This window comes from Nylanderia fulva, unplaced genomic scaffold (assembly GCF_048542155.1).
Source record: "Nylanderia fulva isolate GAGA-0341 unplaced genomic scaffold, ASM4854215v1 Scaffold90, whole genome shotgun sequence".
Lineage (NCBI taxonomy): Eukaryota > Metazoa > Arthropoda > Insecta > Hymenoptera > Formicidae > Nylanderia > Nylanderia fulva.
This window is the reverse complement of record NW_028191027.1, coordinates 21,315-38,993: the sequence shown is the minus strand read 5'-3', so window position 1 is coordinate 38,993 and position 17,679 is coordinate 21,315. Positions and strand designations below refer to the sequence as shown.

The following is a 17,679-nucleotide window of genomic DNA, read 5'->3' as shown; positions in this document are numbered from 1 at the left end:
AAATATATAATTTGTTAAAAACAAAATTTATAATTGTTTTCATTTTAAAAATATAATTACAGTGAGAGACAGTATGTATCATATTTTTTTGTGACTTTGTGACCAAAATGGAACGTCTCTATCACGTATATAGTGCTGGCAGGGCTGTGTTTGCTGGGTAAGTGCATTTTTAAATATCTTCTTTTAAATATAAAAACTAGAATTTATTTTTAGACATTTAATATTAAACAAATAAAAATATAGCAAAACAACAAAAAATAAAAAAAAACAATTAAAAACAAAATTTTAAGCATTCCTTCCACTAAAAAATTGACGTTTGATGTGAAATCACCCTTAAGTCAAGCATTGTTTACCGCGCATGCGCAAAAAAACCCGGTTGGAATTCTAACACAATTCTCGAAACGCTTAATTATACAGTTTGTAATTACATTGTTTCAGTAAAAACGAAGAATTTATTGTTGATTGTAGTCTCGTAAGTAATCATAGTAATGCAAATACTGCATCCTACTGTACGTAGAAGATAAAACTTCAGAAAAAAGGGAACATTTGTAAACAATGGCAGAAGAAAAAAACAGAAGGTAATGAATTCTCCTCGATATATATCAACTATTTTAACATAAAAAAAAATATATATATAAATTATATATATCACCTACATCATGTTTTTGTCATTGCATGCAATTTATTATGTATTATTTACAACATGAGTTGAGGTTATGTTTTCACTACTTTAATTAAATGTTGACAAACATTTCAAGAATGTGAAAATCCAAAAAATAAAATTTTTTAATTCAAGAATTGAAAAAAAATATTCGTACAAATATCTATATATATTTTTTAAATATTCGATCATATTTATTAAAATAGGACACCCTATATATTTTTTCGTTAATCTGAAAAAATAAAATATATTGTAGAAAATTTTTATTTGTAAGCTATTATAATAATTATAATAAATTAACAATTTAAAATAATTTAGTCCAAGTGATAAACTGGAATCGATAGAAGCTGCTGAGGAAAAAATAAAATTAAAGCTTGACGATAAAAGCAAACAGAAATCTAAGGATGAACCAGTGGAAAGACTTGGTGGACAGAGCAACAATAATGAAAATGGGAACTGTTATTGGTAATTGCCTCTAAATATTGCTAGTGATATTATACATCTATTTTCTTTATAACATTGTGATTTACTGTAGAACACTGTAAATCTTTGCAGCAACAAGGAAAGAAATTTAAATATTGTGGAGCTACTTTGCGCCAGCTGTTCTCGTTGGTTTCATGAATCCTGCATCGGATATCAATTGGGCAAACTTGTACCTTTTATGATGAACTATATATTTATGTGCAAGAACTGTTCACCAACAGGTTTAGAGAGTTTCAAGAAGAACCAGGCACGTGAGTGTCAAAAATTAATTATAAAAAATTTATCTATACAAAGTATAGATATTTTATTGATTGTTAATCATACTGCTTTTGTTTGATCTTTCAGCATTTCCACAGATGTGTATAACAGCAATCGCAAACCTGCTGCAGATGTGTCAAAAGGAGAACGAGCAGAGAACTCTCTTTCACAAGGACAAGGACATCATACCATTTATTGATTGTCACTGGGAGAGTATGACTACGATGCCTCGCAGAGTCACTCAATCCTGGCATGCTACGGTATCTAATGAGTTTTTTCTATTACTGTTAGATTAGATTAGAATTTATAATTAGGATCGATATATACTTAAAAATCCTAGTTGAATCCAATAATCAACCCAAGTAGCAATTATACATTATTTTGACATTAAATAACGTCATTTTGATGTTTATGTTAATGTCAGTTTGCTACTTAGAAAGTTCCATTTTCTAGGATTTGAATATTACTCATAAGAAATGATATTTTATATATTGTACTTGCGAAATAATCGAATCTAGAACAGTTACGAATTTAGATCAAGTAGATCTGCAGGTTTAAAATAGTAATTTTTTTATTTTTTAAGTAATCATAGAGTTGGAAACTCTATGCAAAAAAATTCGTACCTGCTTGAAGATACTTAATAATATGAGTTTATATAATCTTCAATGTTTTATTTTATAATTTAATAAACATTTGATTTTCTAGATCCACAGAGCATTGCTTAAAGATGTCGGGACATTATTTACAATGGACGAGAGTACGTCCGAAGGTCAGCTATTTGGTTTGGCAAGCCCTGAACTTACATTGATTAAACCAAATTATGAAGCTATGATTAAAAATGGTCACCTGCGAGCGACAGAAATGGGCCTACAGCATGTCGGTATGTATTTCGTCTTTTAGGGCTGATTTTTCCAATTTTTTGATAAGTTTTATTCGACAGGTAGCATATCTTTGTCTCTTTTTTTAGAACTTATCTGAAAAGAAATGAAAATATGCTACTTGTCAGGTAAAACTTATCAAGAAGTTGGAAAAATCAGCCCTTATTCTTATATTAATTTATTTATAACAAAATTTTAATTTAAATCTATAAATCTATGAAAAAAGAGCTAGCATTTATCAAAATTTTTGCTAAAAACATAGAATTGTCTCATATTTTAAAATCTATAAATATTTAAGTTTTATTTCTATTTATTTAATTATATATTATATTGTTATATTCTTTAATTTATATATCTATATATTTTAATATCTATGAAATATAAACAAAAATACATAAAAATCGAATATTTATGAAAGATGTGTTGCAGCGTGAATTCTAAATTTTAAAAATTTAAATATAATTTGTTGAATTTTTATTTAAATTCTCACCTTTTTTACAAATTTTTTCAAAAATTGTATTCAATAGAGCAAGAGTTTTGAACATAATTAAGCGAACAATGTAAATCTGTCTTTATCTTATCACAGATGCAATCGTGTACGCGTCAGCCCGCTATCACAAAACTGCTGAAGTTAAATCACGATAGAGAAATTCAATAGCTCTCTAATAAACTTTGCCCGAAGACACTTCACTATAATGCTACAATGTTGTATTCGATATCATCATTCATATCATTTATATATCAGTATATATATATATATATATATATATATATATATATATATATATTTATAAGAAATTTTTATCGCTTTTATTGCTGTATCACTTTTAACAGTCGATTTAGAAAAAAAATTATTAATTACTTGTTTTATCCCTTTATTGAATTTGAATGCATTGAGGAGAAGAAGCATGATTTAACCTTGAGGAAAAGAAAATTAATTGTTGATATTGCGAATAAAGTGTGATTTTTTATATTAAAAAATGGAACTTTTAGTGCCACTTAGTGGAGGATTACGCGGTCGTAATGCTAAGCGGAAGTTTCCGGGCGAGGCCACGGGTGCTGGTTCCGGGAAAAAAGGCAGAGGATCCGATATGACCACTCCTAAACTACCCGCTCACGGTTACCCACTCGAGCACCCCTTTAACAAGGATGGTTACAGATATATCTTGGCAGAACCAGATCCTCATGCGCCCTTCCGACAGGTAAAGCACTTTACGTTTTCTATTATACAAAGATTTTCTTTTAGTGAATCCTTATGTTAGTCAAAAGAGAAATTACAAATACTATTATACTGAAAAACAAGTTTTATTTTATTTTACATTGAAGAGAAATTTTTTACATACAAAGGAATCCTATGCTGTCCTTTTTTACCAATGATTATTTTTCTGCACGCTTTTAAAGCTATTCAGCCAAGTATAAATGGTGTATTAATTTTGCAGATTATTATACTATACAGGATGTGTCCGGTAATTCGCGCTCCATCCGTTAGGTGCAGGTAGAGCAAGTCAAACTGAGTAAAAAAGTCCTCTACCAATTTGCAAAATTTTCAATTATTAATTATAATTAATGAGAAATTAATTTATAAAAATTTGTCTATTCGCGTGTGCTACACAAACGCAAAAGATAATAACATACATAAAACTGGACCTTCCAGTGGGCTCTTCTCACCGCGCGCTACCACTCGCGTGGTTTGGCTAAACTTTATTAATTAATTTCTCCTTTATTATTAAGAAAATCGCAAAATGGTAAAGGACTTTTTTACTTAGTTTGACCTACCTGCACCTGACGGGTGGGGCACGAGTTACCAGCCACCCTGTATATATTATATTATATTAGTATTATATACCTTGGTATATATGTGTGTGTGTGTGCGTGCGTGCGTGCGTGCGTGCGTGCGTGCGTGCGTGCGTGCGTGCGTGCGTGCGTGCGTGCGTGCGTGCGTGCGTGCGTGCGTGCGTGCGTGCGTGCGTGCGTGCGTGCGTGCGTGCGTGCGTGCGTGTGTGTGTGTGTGAATTTACACTATATTATTAGTATATACAGGGTGTTACATTTCAAACGTAACAGGTGGAACATTTCGTAAAGAATGCATTTTAGAAAAAAAATGTTTTCTACAAAAGTTATTTCAAAGGGAACATAACATAGTAATATTAATATAACCTTGAATAGCACCATCAAGGACACAAAAATCACTTTGAATTTTTTAAAATAGTATACACATACCAAACAATAGTGGTACTCCCACCACAATAGACATAGTTATAAATAAGCAAATTAACAATTATACTGACATAAATGTACTTCATGAACTAGATTCGGATTCACAATCCAATATATTTCACTCTTTTAAAACAAAACTTGACAGATATGAGACATAAAATATTTAACTTTAAAAACTAGTTCAAATTTAAATCTATTCTAGGCAAACATATAAATATTAATAATAAAATAAAAGATCATACAGAGTTAGATATCGAGGTAAACAAATTAACAGAAGTAATACAAAAAGCGCAACAACTAACGACAAAAATAATTACAAAAACAAATCAATAAGAGCTAGATAAGTTCTATACTAGAAATATATTTGTGAAAAGATTTATAACATAAATGTCATAAATTATTAAATATTATACAGAAGTAAATTCGATTCGTCGTACGTTTCGGTTGTACTTTTCAACCTTCTTCAGCGAATATATTAAAAATTAAAATATTAGTATAAATTAACAATAAATTATTCATCAATGTCATTATAATTAAGGGCACGCCATTAACAAAAATTATCCATTGCAAACCCATGTACAATAGAATTGTATGAAAAATTATCGATTATAAACCCATGTACAATCGTAACAAAAGTAATGAAATAAAAAAAAAAATTGCGCCAAGTGAAAGTAGAAACTTGTACCAGTGGAAAATTAAAGTTGCAGACATATATAGAGTCGTATAATGAATCAATAAAAATTTAAATTTGCAAATGTAGAATTGTACCATAAAAAAACTTATCTTTAAAAAAAAAGATAAACAAGATGCCAAGTCCATGCGCCATGTGAAAAAGTGTTAAACAAAAAAGTATTTTTAAGTAAAAAAATCTATCAATTGACAAAAATTTATGTTCTAAAATTAATATCTCTACAAAAAGTAATGTCCAATTATTGCGCGAATAAATAAACATTTTTATAAAATATTAAAATTTAAAAACTTATGCAAATTTAAAATTAATATAAAATAAAAAGAAATAAAAAAATTTTAGTTAAAAAAACTGGGCGCGCTGCTAAATAATATTCTAATGATATTAAAATTAAATTGTTACTTTTAAACTCATTGCAGCGCGCCCAGTTTTTTTAACTAAAATTTTTTTATTTCTTTTTATTTTATATTAATTTTAAATTTGCATAAGTTTTTAAATTTTAAGAGTTTAACTAGGCTCTGTAATATATAAATATAAATTTAACATATATAAGATAGGCAATAAGAGCCAAATCGCGGATGACAGTGCGTTATTCTAAACGAAACTAAATTTTTTCGTTAGAATTAAATACCTGTGCACAAGGCACCAAATTTTTACTTGGACACGGCCAAGATATAAAATTGGAATAATCTCTACAAGAGATTTTTAATTCCATGTATCCCCTATTCCCCCTAAAGAAATAAAGTGCGAGAGAAAAATATAGATCCGAAAGTCGCAGAATCGGGAATCGAACCCGAGACCTTTCGCTTGCCGGGCGACTGCTCTTCCAACCATTTAAATTTTAATTTTTTATAAAAATGTTTATTTATTCGCGCAATAATTGGACATTACTTTTTGTAGAGATATTAATTTTAGAACATAAATTTTTGTCAATTGATAGATTTTTTACTTAAAAATACTTTTTTGTTTAACACTTTTTCACATGGCGCATGGACTTGGCATCTTGTTTATCTTTTTTTTAAAAGATAAGTTTTTTTATGGTACAATTCTACATTTGCAAATTTAAATTTTTATTGATTCATTATACGACTCTATATATGTCTGCAACTTTAATTTTCCACTGGTACAAGTTTCTACTTTCACTTGGCGCAATTTTTTTTTTATTTCATTACTTTTGTTACGATTGTACATGGGTTTATAATCGATAATTTTTCATACAATTCTATTGTACATGGGTTTGCAATGGATAATTTTTGTTAATGGCGTGCCCTTAACTGGTCGCCTTTTTTTACCTTTTTTTAAAGGTGAGTTTTTAGAGATTATATCATTCATTTTTGTATATGATAAGCATCTTTAAATAAATAAGCAAATTCAATTTTTCTGGCATTTTCTTATTTTAGGTACATATATATCCAATAATTAATATACAAAATTAAATATTATTCATCACACAATTTGTATCAAAATAATATATTTTTAAAAATTTATTTTAAATTTATTTAATCATTTTTATCATTGTGATTGTAGTGGCAAGGATTTTATTGCTCAGTGTCATTGCAAGCATCTGGCCTGTATATACCATAATATATTGTGTAATACATTGGCTAAGTATGACAATATGGATTTTGATAGATTCCCATGGAATATTGGAATTTTGTCGGACTTGCAGTCATCCACCACATATGCAGCCTACAATTAAAGAACGCATTTATTCCATATTATTTGCTTCCGTTATTGGCATAGTGCACATTTTTATATATCTCAATGCTGTAGATAGCAAAACATTTTGAAAACATCTATCTTTCTATGTTATCTGCTTTTTTGAAAATATTGCAGCAAATTTATTATGGCAATATGCTTGTTCTCCTGCAGTTAAAGAGGCTTAGTACTTTAATATAATCTTTATTATTTGTATCATTTCCTTTTTCTTGGGAATTACAGCAATGCTTTTGTACTATATTGTCTTGCATCCCTCAAAAAGACAACATACTTCAAACGCACCAGTTCAAGCAATGTAACTTTGATATTTATTTACTTTAAAAAATGAGAGATAAACTATACAATATGCAATTAACCTTATCTTATGACTTTTATAAATCTTATGATAAAATCTAACTCTCTCTTAATCTTTATTATGAAAAGAATCTCGGTATTATATGAAATAATTTCATTGTAATTAATAGTTTAACTTTCAAAAATTTTGCAAAATAAAATAACTCATACATTGTATTTCTACCATATATATAAAAAAAAGATAGGTAAATATAAATAAATAAATATATATTTATGATATACAATAAATAAATATATATTTATATTTATATATATATATATATATATATAAAATGTTGGATTTTTATTATATATATATAATTTTAAAAAATCTTTTTTATATGCTATTGAATTTTAATACATACAATTTTGATTATATGTATTTTAATTGATTATATTTATAAGTATTTTTATATTATCTTAAAAAGACTGCATAGAATTATTTGTGCGACACTCTTATATGTATGTATAATTAATAGGGACCAACTACACATTTTTTTTTCCACTGAATAAAAACAATCTCAATATTAAAATTAAATTATAAAAAAGATACTGTGATATTTTATTGATGAGAAATGTACATTTATAATTGTATTAAATACAAAAATAAACATGCCATGAATTACTATATATACATATTTTCATAATTATCAAACTTAAAAATATAATATTGTTACCAAAGAAGAAAGCACTATTTAAAAACTCTAAAAGTTCATAATTTGTTAAATTAGTAATTAAATACTGCATTTTGTATAATTTTTAAGCTTTATTCTTTTATTTTTCTTTATTTAATTGAATAGATATTAACATCCAATGTAGCATACAGATTAAATTAACAACCAAAAAAATAAATCTTAACTTTGAAATATATTTTTGTTTCTTTTAAATATCAATCAACTGGATTTTGTACTACTATTAATATGAATTCTTTATCTGGTGCCATCATAATTTTATGTTTTTTGCTACGTATGCGCAAGAAAGTTAAATCATTTGTTGGATTCAAGTCACGTACGACAGAACGAACTTTATCTGACAATTGACTTATCAAACCTGCGTATTGAACTGTTGTCGTATTATCTAATGTTGACTTTATAGGAATACCTAAAACAAATATAATTTTATAAATTTTTGTTTACAACTACAAGTAAATCATGTCAATGATCTCATGTAATACCTTCTGCATTCACCACTATTGTTCCAACTACCCTTTTATGAGACTGAATTTGTTTCATAGTTTCTTCAACCTCTTATAAATTATTTCATCGAAATTTATTAATAAAATTTTTATTTTAAATATTCCAATAACGGAAGCAAATCATATGGAATAAATGCGTTCTTTAATTGTAGGCTGCATATGTGGTGGATGACTGTAAGTCCGACAAAATTCCAATATTCCATGGGAATCTATCAAAATCTATATTGTCATACTTAGCCAATGTATTACACAATATATTATGGTATATACAGGCCAGATGCTTGCAATGACACTGAGCAATAAGATCCTTGCCACTACAATCACAATGATAAAAATGATTAAATAAATTTAAAATAAATTTTAAAAAATATATTATTTTGATACAAAGTGTGTGATGAATAATATTTAATTTTGTATATTAATTATTGGATATATATGTACCTGCAATAAGAAAATGCCAGAGAAATTGTAAAATAGTTCCTATAGCACTGATATTAGATTTATCTTGTTAAGCTAATCGAATGCTGCGATGATAACTAGCCATTGCCCAACCCATGCTCACAAGTGAGCTGATAATGCTACCTGCTTGATGTACAACTGAAAAAAATATAGAAGCTAATTAAGAAAATTATTAAAAATATATGCATACTCATACATAGGCATTTATATAATTGAAATATTATTGAAATAATAGCAAAATATCTGATTTTGTATCACAGACTGTAAACTTGCACATAAATTATTATGACAATAAATTTGCAAATAATAACATTAAAATTGAATGTAAAAATTGAAATTGAAAATTGAAAATATCTAACGCCGCACGCTGTCAATATAGCGGAGGGCAACTATCGCCGTCTGTTGTAAAACGTGCGAGATGGACATTTCCAATACATGCATCTATTCATGTGTTGTGTACGTGTAATATATGTGTGCGCATGTGTTGTATACGTGTGAATACGTGTAGCACGATACTACTATGTTTGCGTGATGATAATAATGATGACGGGGACGTTTCTTAAAAGAAATTTTTCATATTTCGACTTTGCAATTATATATCTCTGCTTACAAATCACGTAGAGCAAAAATAAAGACACTTTTATTATATAATTCAAACTCAATCTATCGATTAAGTCTAGTATAAACTCGATTGCTTCAGCCGTTATTGAGAATTCGAAATATTATAAAGACTCAAATGTCCGACTCGCGTTAAGATACACGGTGTCTCGGCTACGCCCTTAACTGGTCGCGAGACACTACCGTGTCTCTTGATAAAAATAGACGGAGTCAATTTATATGCTAACAATCGAGATCAACGCATTTATAAAGCAAGATATAACACTTTGACTTAACAAATTGAATAAATATATCAAAGTACACAAAGATCCTATTCCTAAGGTTTCAAACACCAATGTAATATATAAGATAGACTGTAAAGAGTGCAATGCATCGTATGTTGGTCAGACTAGTAGGAAATTATCTACTAGAATATCTGAACATCGATCTAATATACACAGAAATGTAAAAAAATCCGTAATCACTGACCATAGATTAAAACATATCATGAATTTTATTGGGACAATGTAAAAATACTTGATAAAGAATCTCAATATAATAAAAGATTAATTTCAGAGATGATATTTATAAAAAGGCAAAATAATAGTCTCAATTTAAAAACAGATATTGATGGTTTGCCAGTTGTGCGGTCGTTTCTCTGAGAGTTAAAAATCATACGTTATTGTTACCTCGAGCTATTAACATCTGTAAGCCTCCACGTCACAATACAACATCTTACTCGATTTAACTGTAAGTCCATTTTCATTAATTTACTTATCTTCAATGTTAATTTTTTTTCGTATACTTATGATTTTATAGACATATTAACAATGGCTGTTATTGAGATTCGCAACCGACCTCCTAACAGAACAATTAGCGAGAGATCTGTTTCGCGACAATTACATATAATGACGTTGTGAGGAATAGAATATATACTAAAAAAATGCTCTTGCTTTATAAATGCGTTGATCTCGATTGTTAGCATATAAATTGACTCCGTATATTTTTATTATAATGACATTGATGAATAATTTATTGTTAATTTATACTAATATTTTAATTTTTAATATATTCGCTGAAGAAGGTTGAAAAGTACAACCGAAACGTACGACGAATCAAATTTACTTCTGTATAATATTTAATAATTTATGACATTTATGTTATAAATCTTTTCACAAATATATTTCTAGTATAGAACTTATCTAGCTCTTATTGCTTTTTTATTTGTTGATTAAACATTTTCTAAAGAGCTGTTACAAATTATATTAAAAACAAATCATATTAAAAATTTTACTCGATACTATTTTAAATCAAATAAAATATAAAACAAAATAAGGAAAATATGGCAAAAAACAAGATTGAACAAAAATAGAATTTTACTAAATAAAAATATCACGTAAAATCAGAGAGGATATAGTAAAATACAGAAATGACATTTGGAATAATAAATTACAAAAATTAAGTGCAAAAAAGTTCCATCTGGAAAATGATTAAATCATTAAAGAAATCTTATGAACCCATAGCTACCTTAACCAATAACAATATAACATATCACTAATATATGTTCAAAAAGCTAACATATTAGCAGAACATTACGAACAGATATTTAAACTAGCATATTTTTCTTAAAAATGGAAAACTACGTATATAATACCAATCCATAAATCAGGTAAAAATAAAACATTACCAATCAGTTATAGACCGATAAGCCTCTTAGCCACGTTAAGCAAAGTAATGGAAAAAATATTAAATAGACTACAAAAGCATGCCGAAAATAACAAACTTACAAATAAGCATCAATTTGATTTTAGGAAAAAACGCAACACAGTACAACAAATAGTAAAAATAGTAAATGACATACGAGTAAATTATAATAAAGTAAAAAATAACGTAACAGTAATGTTACTCTTAGATACAGAAAAAGCCTTTGATAAAGTTTGGATGGATTTGTTATATAAAATGCTGGAACAAAAATACGCGTTTTATATGATCAAGTTAATACATTCATATATAAATAATAAAACATTTCGAGTAACAATAAATAATAGTAAATCTAAAACGAAAATAATAAGGGCAGGTGTATCATAAGGCTCAGTTTTCGGTCCGATATTATTTAATATATTTTTGAATGATATGCCGGAATTTCCTAAAACCAAATTAGCAATGTTCGCTGACGACACGGCAATATACACACTCTTTTAGCGCAATAGTAGCGGCAATACAAATACATATAAACATTCTTGAACATTATTACAAATTATAGAAAATACCACTTAACGCAGATAAAACAGAAGCAATTATTTTTACTAGAAAATACAAAAACACGAATTTTTACACCGATTACATTGTATAAACAATCAATTCAAATTAAAAGTTCGGTAAAATATCTCGGCATGCATTTAGATAGTAGATTGACAGTAGATAAACATAAAGTTCATATAAGCAAATCAATTCAAAGAGCATATGGGACCATGGGACAACTATTATTCACTTATGGCTAAAAACTCTAAATTAAGTATTACAAATAAAAGACTCATATATGTAGTAATTTTGAGACCGATATTGTTATATGCGGCTCTGTCTGGTGCTCAGCAGCTCCTACAAATATTAAACTGTTACAATCGTATTAAAATAAATGTTTACGATTAATTTTAAGGACAGATATGAAAAAATCAAAAACTTACAACTTTCAAATATAAGCCTAATACAAAACCACATTGATGAAATCGGTTCAAGATTCTACACAGAACAAATAAATAATGGAATTGATTTGGTTAAAGAAATAATGTGTCTCGACAAAGCAACTAGACCAAAGAAATGGTTGTATAAATTAGCGTATGAAGAACTCGATATACCTGACGCAGAATGTATTTATAGTTGACGTTTATTTATTATTTATAGTATATTTATATATCATTTAAGTTAGGAAATAGGTTTGAGCAAATAAAAAGAAAAACGAATATTGTAAATAACATTTAAGCGAAGACGAACATATATTTGTATTATTTATAAGAAGCTGAAGGTTAAGCCATGAGGCAGGAATTTCAATTTATACTGTAACAAATATTTCATCTGAATGATTTTCATTTATTGAATATGTAACTCAATCAAAATGAATAAAGTTCTATTAAAAGTAAAGTAAGTTTTCGTCCGATCACATGACGAAGTCATGGTCTTACATAAGACCGTGACTGAAGTTAACTAATGTTGGGCATGGTTAGTACTTAGATGGATGACCACTTGGGAATACCATGTACTGTTGGCATTTTTTTTGCTAATTCAAAATTTTAAGGGAATCTTACAACCCGGTTTTACCGAAACTCAAAGTTGGATTCGATCTCTAATCTTTTTACTGACTGTACAGATTAAAAAATAAATCCTTTTTTATAGTTAAAGTACTAATAATAGCAAACGATAGGCGCTATAATTTCATGTAAAAAACTTTAAAAATATTAGAAAAGAATATAAAAAAAGTAAATTTTTATGTATGATAATGCTTTATAATAAATGTATAAATTATTATTATAAATTATAAATTATAAATTATAAATTATAAATGTATAAATTATTGTAATATCTTAAAATGATAAATTATGATATCACCAAGCAATGGTTTCTAATATTAATTTATATAATTTTTCAATTATTTTAATTTGTGTTTAGGAATTTGACGAGAGCAGCGACTGGGCTGGTAAACCTATACCTGGATGGCTGTACCGTGCTCTCAGCCCGAGTACAGTATTACTTGCATTACATGATCGCGCGCCACAGCTCAAAGTCGCTGAAGATAGATTGGCGGTCACTGGGGAAAAGGGATATTGCATGATAAGAGCCACACATAGTAAGAACCTTATAAATTTGTAAAGACACAGCTGACGATAGGATTAAGTGGAAGCAGATTTGATTTGTTTGCATAGTTTGAATTTTCTATGATTAGAAAGAAATTCCTATTTGCCTCTGCATTTCAAATATTTAAAAATGTTTGCTGTGACTTGTCTGTATAAATATCTTCAATAAATTTACAAATATCTTATAGGTGTAAGCAGAGGCACTTGGTACTGGGAGGCCACCATTGAGGAAATGCCGGAAGGATCAGCGACAAGACTTGGATGGGGACAAGAATACGCGAACTTACAAGCTCCACTTGGCTACGATAAGTTCGGTTACTCATGGAGATCAAGGTATTCATACAAAGTGGGGAAAAAGTATGGAAACCTTGAAAAATCTCGAAAAATATAAGTTTATAGAAAAATGTGTCCTCTAAAAGTTGTAAGGCTTAAAAAAAACCTATTTACTAATCTTATTAGTTTGACCTTGAAGAACTTTGCCAAGATCAGGGCAAAGTCATCTTGAATTTTTTAAATGAAACCATTTATCATTGCATATTCTTGTAGCTTATCTCAAGAGCTTTCCAAAACTTTATAACAAAAAATTTTTTTGTTAAGTACTTTTTGAGTTATAAAGGTTTGAAGTTAACCATTTTTTAATGTAAAATGTAAAATATCTTGTAAAATATTTTGTGAATTTTTGAGATAGTATATTGTTAAGGTAAAAGAATATTCATTGTACAATATTATGATATAGGAAGGGTACGCGATTTCACGAAAGTCGCGGCAAACATTATAGCAACGGATATAGCGAGGGTGACACATTGGGCTTCCTCATTATTCTTCCAAACACACATGATGCATCACACATTCCAAATACTTATAAAGATAGAGTGAGTATATTGTACCAATATAAAAAAAATTTTTTCTCTCTCTTTCTGGTCTTAACCCCTTGAGTGTCAGGCAAGAAAAACGTTTGTGTGTCAAGGATGCTATCAATGACATAAACTTAGAAATATAAAGTAAGTCACTTTTCCGGGGGTTTTTTGTGGTGCCGATCAGAAATCCGAGGTCAGAATTTCAAAATTCAAAATGGCGGATAATCTCAAACATTTTTTAATTCCCTATATTGCTAATTATCGATTTAATTTTAGATTTTTAGTATGAAAAAATGTTTTAGGTCGGATCTACAACAGGTGTGGTAAGCTCTAAGTTTTAAGAAAATCACCAATCACAGTCAAGAATGAAGGGAATAATTGACTGTGATTAATCAATTTCTTAAGGCTTACAGCTTACTACACCTGTTGTAGATCCAGCCTTATCTGATACATTGTACCGGTTACTTGAAAAATAAAATAACTTTTAAACTATACTAATTTTGAAGAATTATTATCCGCCATATTGGATCCGCTTCAATTTCTAAAATCCGACATTAAACTTATAATCAGTGATCTCAAAAACATTAAAGTATGTATTATCAGTTCACTTGCTGCACTGCAAAAGTTATTTATTGGCGTTTAATAAAATATGCGGATTTTTCCATCATGAAGCACTTTTGGCCAGTTTTATTTTGGCGGATTTTTCATTGACACTTAAGGGGTTAATATTCTACATATAATTTATATATATATATATATATATATATATATATATATATATATATACACACGCGCGCGCGCGCACACACACACACACACACCACACACACACACACACACACACACACACACACACACACACACACACACACACACACACACACACACACACACACACACACATATATATGCTTTTATAGAAATACCTAAACATTTCCTTTGTTTTTTTTATTCCAAAATTAGCCCTTAGTGAAATTCAAGAGTCACTTATATTACGAGGAGAAAGACCAAGTGCAGGAAGCTTTGAAAGCTCTACGACCTCTAAAAGGCAGCAAGATCGTGTACTACAAAAACGGAATCAATCAAGGCGAGGCTTATATAGACATTAACAAAGGCGCTTATTATCCTGGAATTTCGATCTATAAAAGCGCAACAATTTCCGTGAATTTTGGGCCGAATTTTAAGTGTCCTCCAACCGATACTACATTCAGAGGCGTAAGTATATTATTCACATTCTCCTTCTAAAGAAAGCATATTATATTGATTTATTGCATATTATTGTCTTTTCGAAAGTCTCGAAGTATTGTTGCCTCTTTTCTGCGATGATTGATTCTGTCACAGCATTTACTTCGTGAGCGGTTGTCATTGCATATTTTGACAGTTGTATGTATCGAGGGGTTAGTGTAGCGATAGTAATGTATATTAAAGGATTTGGTGTAATAGTTAAAATCTGATAAATGTTTATTATTTTTATGACTGAGCGGTTTCGACTACAGTTTCTCAGTTAGAAAGAAAAATAGAAATTCGGTGAATTAAAATTATGTATTTTAGAAATTCAGTTAATTTAGATTATGTACATAATGGAAATTCAAGAATTAAAATTATATACCTAATAGAAATGTAACGAATTAATGTACATAATTTTATTTTTGAATTTTTATTGTATACATAATTTTAATTTTTTAATTTCCATTATGTTTTAAATGGCGATTCGCCGAATTTTTACTATGTACAATACATAACTACTCTTGAATTTCTATTATGTTATAATTTCAATTGGCCGAATTTCTATTAGGTATTTCAGTTATTTACATAATTTCAGTTATTTACATAATAGAAATACGGCGAATTAAAATTATCTGCATAATAGAAATTCAAGAATTAAAATTATATACATAATGGAAAATAAAAAATTAAATTTATTTACATAAAAGAAGTACAACGAATTAAAATTACGTTCGTAATAAAAATTAGGCGAATTAAAATTATGTATATAATAGAAATTCGAGAATTTAAGTTATGTACATAATTGAAATTCGACAAATTAAAATTATGTACACTCGCGGAGAAAAAGTTTGTTTAGCGCGCGCGTGTTATCTAGTTTTACAAAAACCTTACGCATAGCGAGAGTAAGTACCATTTTTATAGTTTTACAAGGTGTCCCATAGGAAATCGCTGAAACTAGTCAGTAGTCATTTTTTAATGCATGCAGTTATTGAGAAATCAAAAATTGTGTTGGGAAGAGGAAAGTCTGCAGTTTTTAATGGATATAAATAAAATATTTATGTACCAATTTATTTTATTAATAAAAAGTAATGAAAAAAGTGCTAATAATCACATAAACTAATGATAAATATTTTCAACAGTGCCAGATTTAATAGCAGCTATTAAAACGATCGTCAATAACATTAAAAATGATATGTTAGAAAAAGTTTTTATGAGTTTTTATAAAAGAACAGAATTTTGTACAAATTCAAACTGTGTGCACTTCGAAAATATTTATCATTAGCTTACATATGTGATGTTAAAAAATGACAGCTAATTGGTTTCAGCAATTTCCTATGGGATACCCTGTATGTTATGTAAAATAAACGTAATAAAGCGTGAATTATTGGATTTGCATACATTAGAAAACTTCTAATTGGTTCTCCAGTGGAAGATTCCAAAGCAATAGTCGATATTTAAATATGTACTGATGAGATTTTCTTCGAGATAGGGAAAAATATAGAAACTTTCGGTGATTCTGAACAATATCAATTCTTGCTGACAAAAATATCTTTGTTACAGATGCACGAGAAGGCAGAAGAGGCGATAGCCGAGCAATCCATGGCGGACATGCTTTATCTCACCGAGAACGAAGGCAAACTAAGACTAGATACATTTGTATTATGACATTAGTGTATTCTTTTATTTTCCCTTATTTTTATTCTATATTATGGATCTGATATGCTGATACGCATATACAGTGTTTAACGCAGCAACACGTGATTTACACTCCAAAAATTAATTTTTGGTTTCTTATTATACTTATAAACATACCCCCCCCCCCCCCATACACACACAATTCGCATACATTTATAAAAATTTTTTTATTTTGGTACATGGAAGAATCTAAGAGACAAAGGTAAAAAGGAGACTACTAAATCTCATCAATGATATGTAATTCTTTGCATGCATACAAAATTTGCGCCATATAGTTTATTATATTTTTATCTAAAATGCTGTAACTAAAGGAATAAAAGTTACAGCAGTATTATCTCTAGAAAAATAACTCAATTGATATCTTTTGAGAAAGTGAATCCTAATGTTAAAAATATAAAGCTTCATATATTGAACAATTTCTTAAATTCTTCTTTAAAAAAATCATTATATTGAATTATGATTTATATAATTTAATTATTTTATCATTTTGTTATTCTGTTTTAAATTTACAAATTTAAAAAATTATTATATATATATATATATATATATATATATATATATATA

General features: G+C 28.4%; 2 protein-coding genes across 5 annotated transcripts; one reads left to right on the top strand and one right to left on the bottom strand.

Annotated features, from left to right (window-relative positions):
• Window positions 1-342: 342 nt before the first annotated feature.
• On the top strand, window positions 343-17,550 carry ash2 (set1/Ash2 histone methyltransferase complex subunit ASH2). Its single transcript, XM_029322208.2, has 11 exons — window positions 343-578; window positions 980-1,126; window positions 1,217-1,395; window positions 1,490-1,662; window positions 2,108-2,282; window positions 3,274-3,482; window positions 13,152-13,329; window positions 13,525-13,669; window positions 14,073-14,208; window positions 15,157-15,408; window positions 16,981-17,550. The coding sequence occupies exons 1-11, from the start codon at window positions 556-558 to the stop codon at window positions 17,083-17,085; spliced, it is 1,722 nt and encodes a 573-aa protein (XP_029178041.1). The 5' UTR covers window positions 343-555; the 3' UTR covers window positions 17,086-17,550.
• On the bottom strand, window positions 7,859-9,824 carry LOC146719652 (dynein light chain roadblock-type 2-like). 4 transcript variants are annotated; one of them, XM_085489887.1, is made up of 4 exons: window positions 9,251-9,824; window positions 8,874-9,029; window positions 8,412-8,746; window positions 7,859-8,338 (listed from the first exon to the last, which is right to left on the bottom strand). In XM_085489887.1, exons 3-4 carry the CDS (start codon window positions 8,467-8,469, stop codon window positions 8,127-8,129), a joined length of 270 nt encoding a protein of 89 aa, XP_085346013.1. In that variant the 5' UTR covers window positions 8,470-8,746; window positions 8,874-9,029; window positions 9,251-9,824; the 3' UTR covers window positions 7,859-8,126. The 4 variants fall into 4 exon arrangements, with proteins under 4 accessions (XP_085346013.1, XP_085346014.1, XP_085346012.1 ...); XM_085489888.1 differs by having other exon boundaries at window positions 9,502-9,824; XM_085489886.1 differs by having other exon boundaries at window positions 8,874-9,824.
• Window positions 17,551-17,679: the final 129 nt, after the last annotated feature.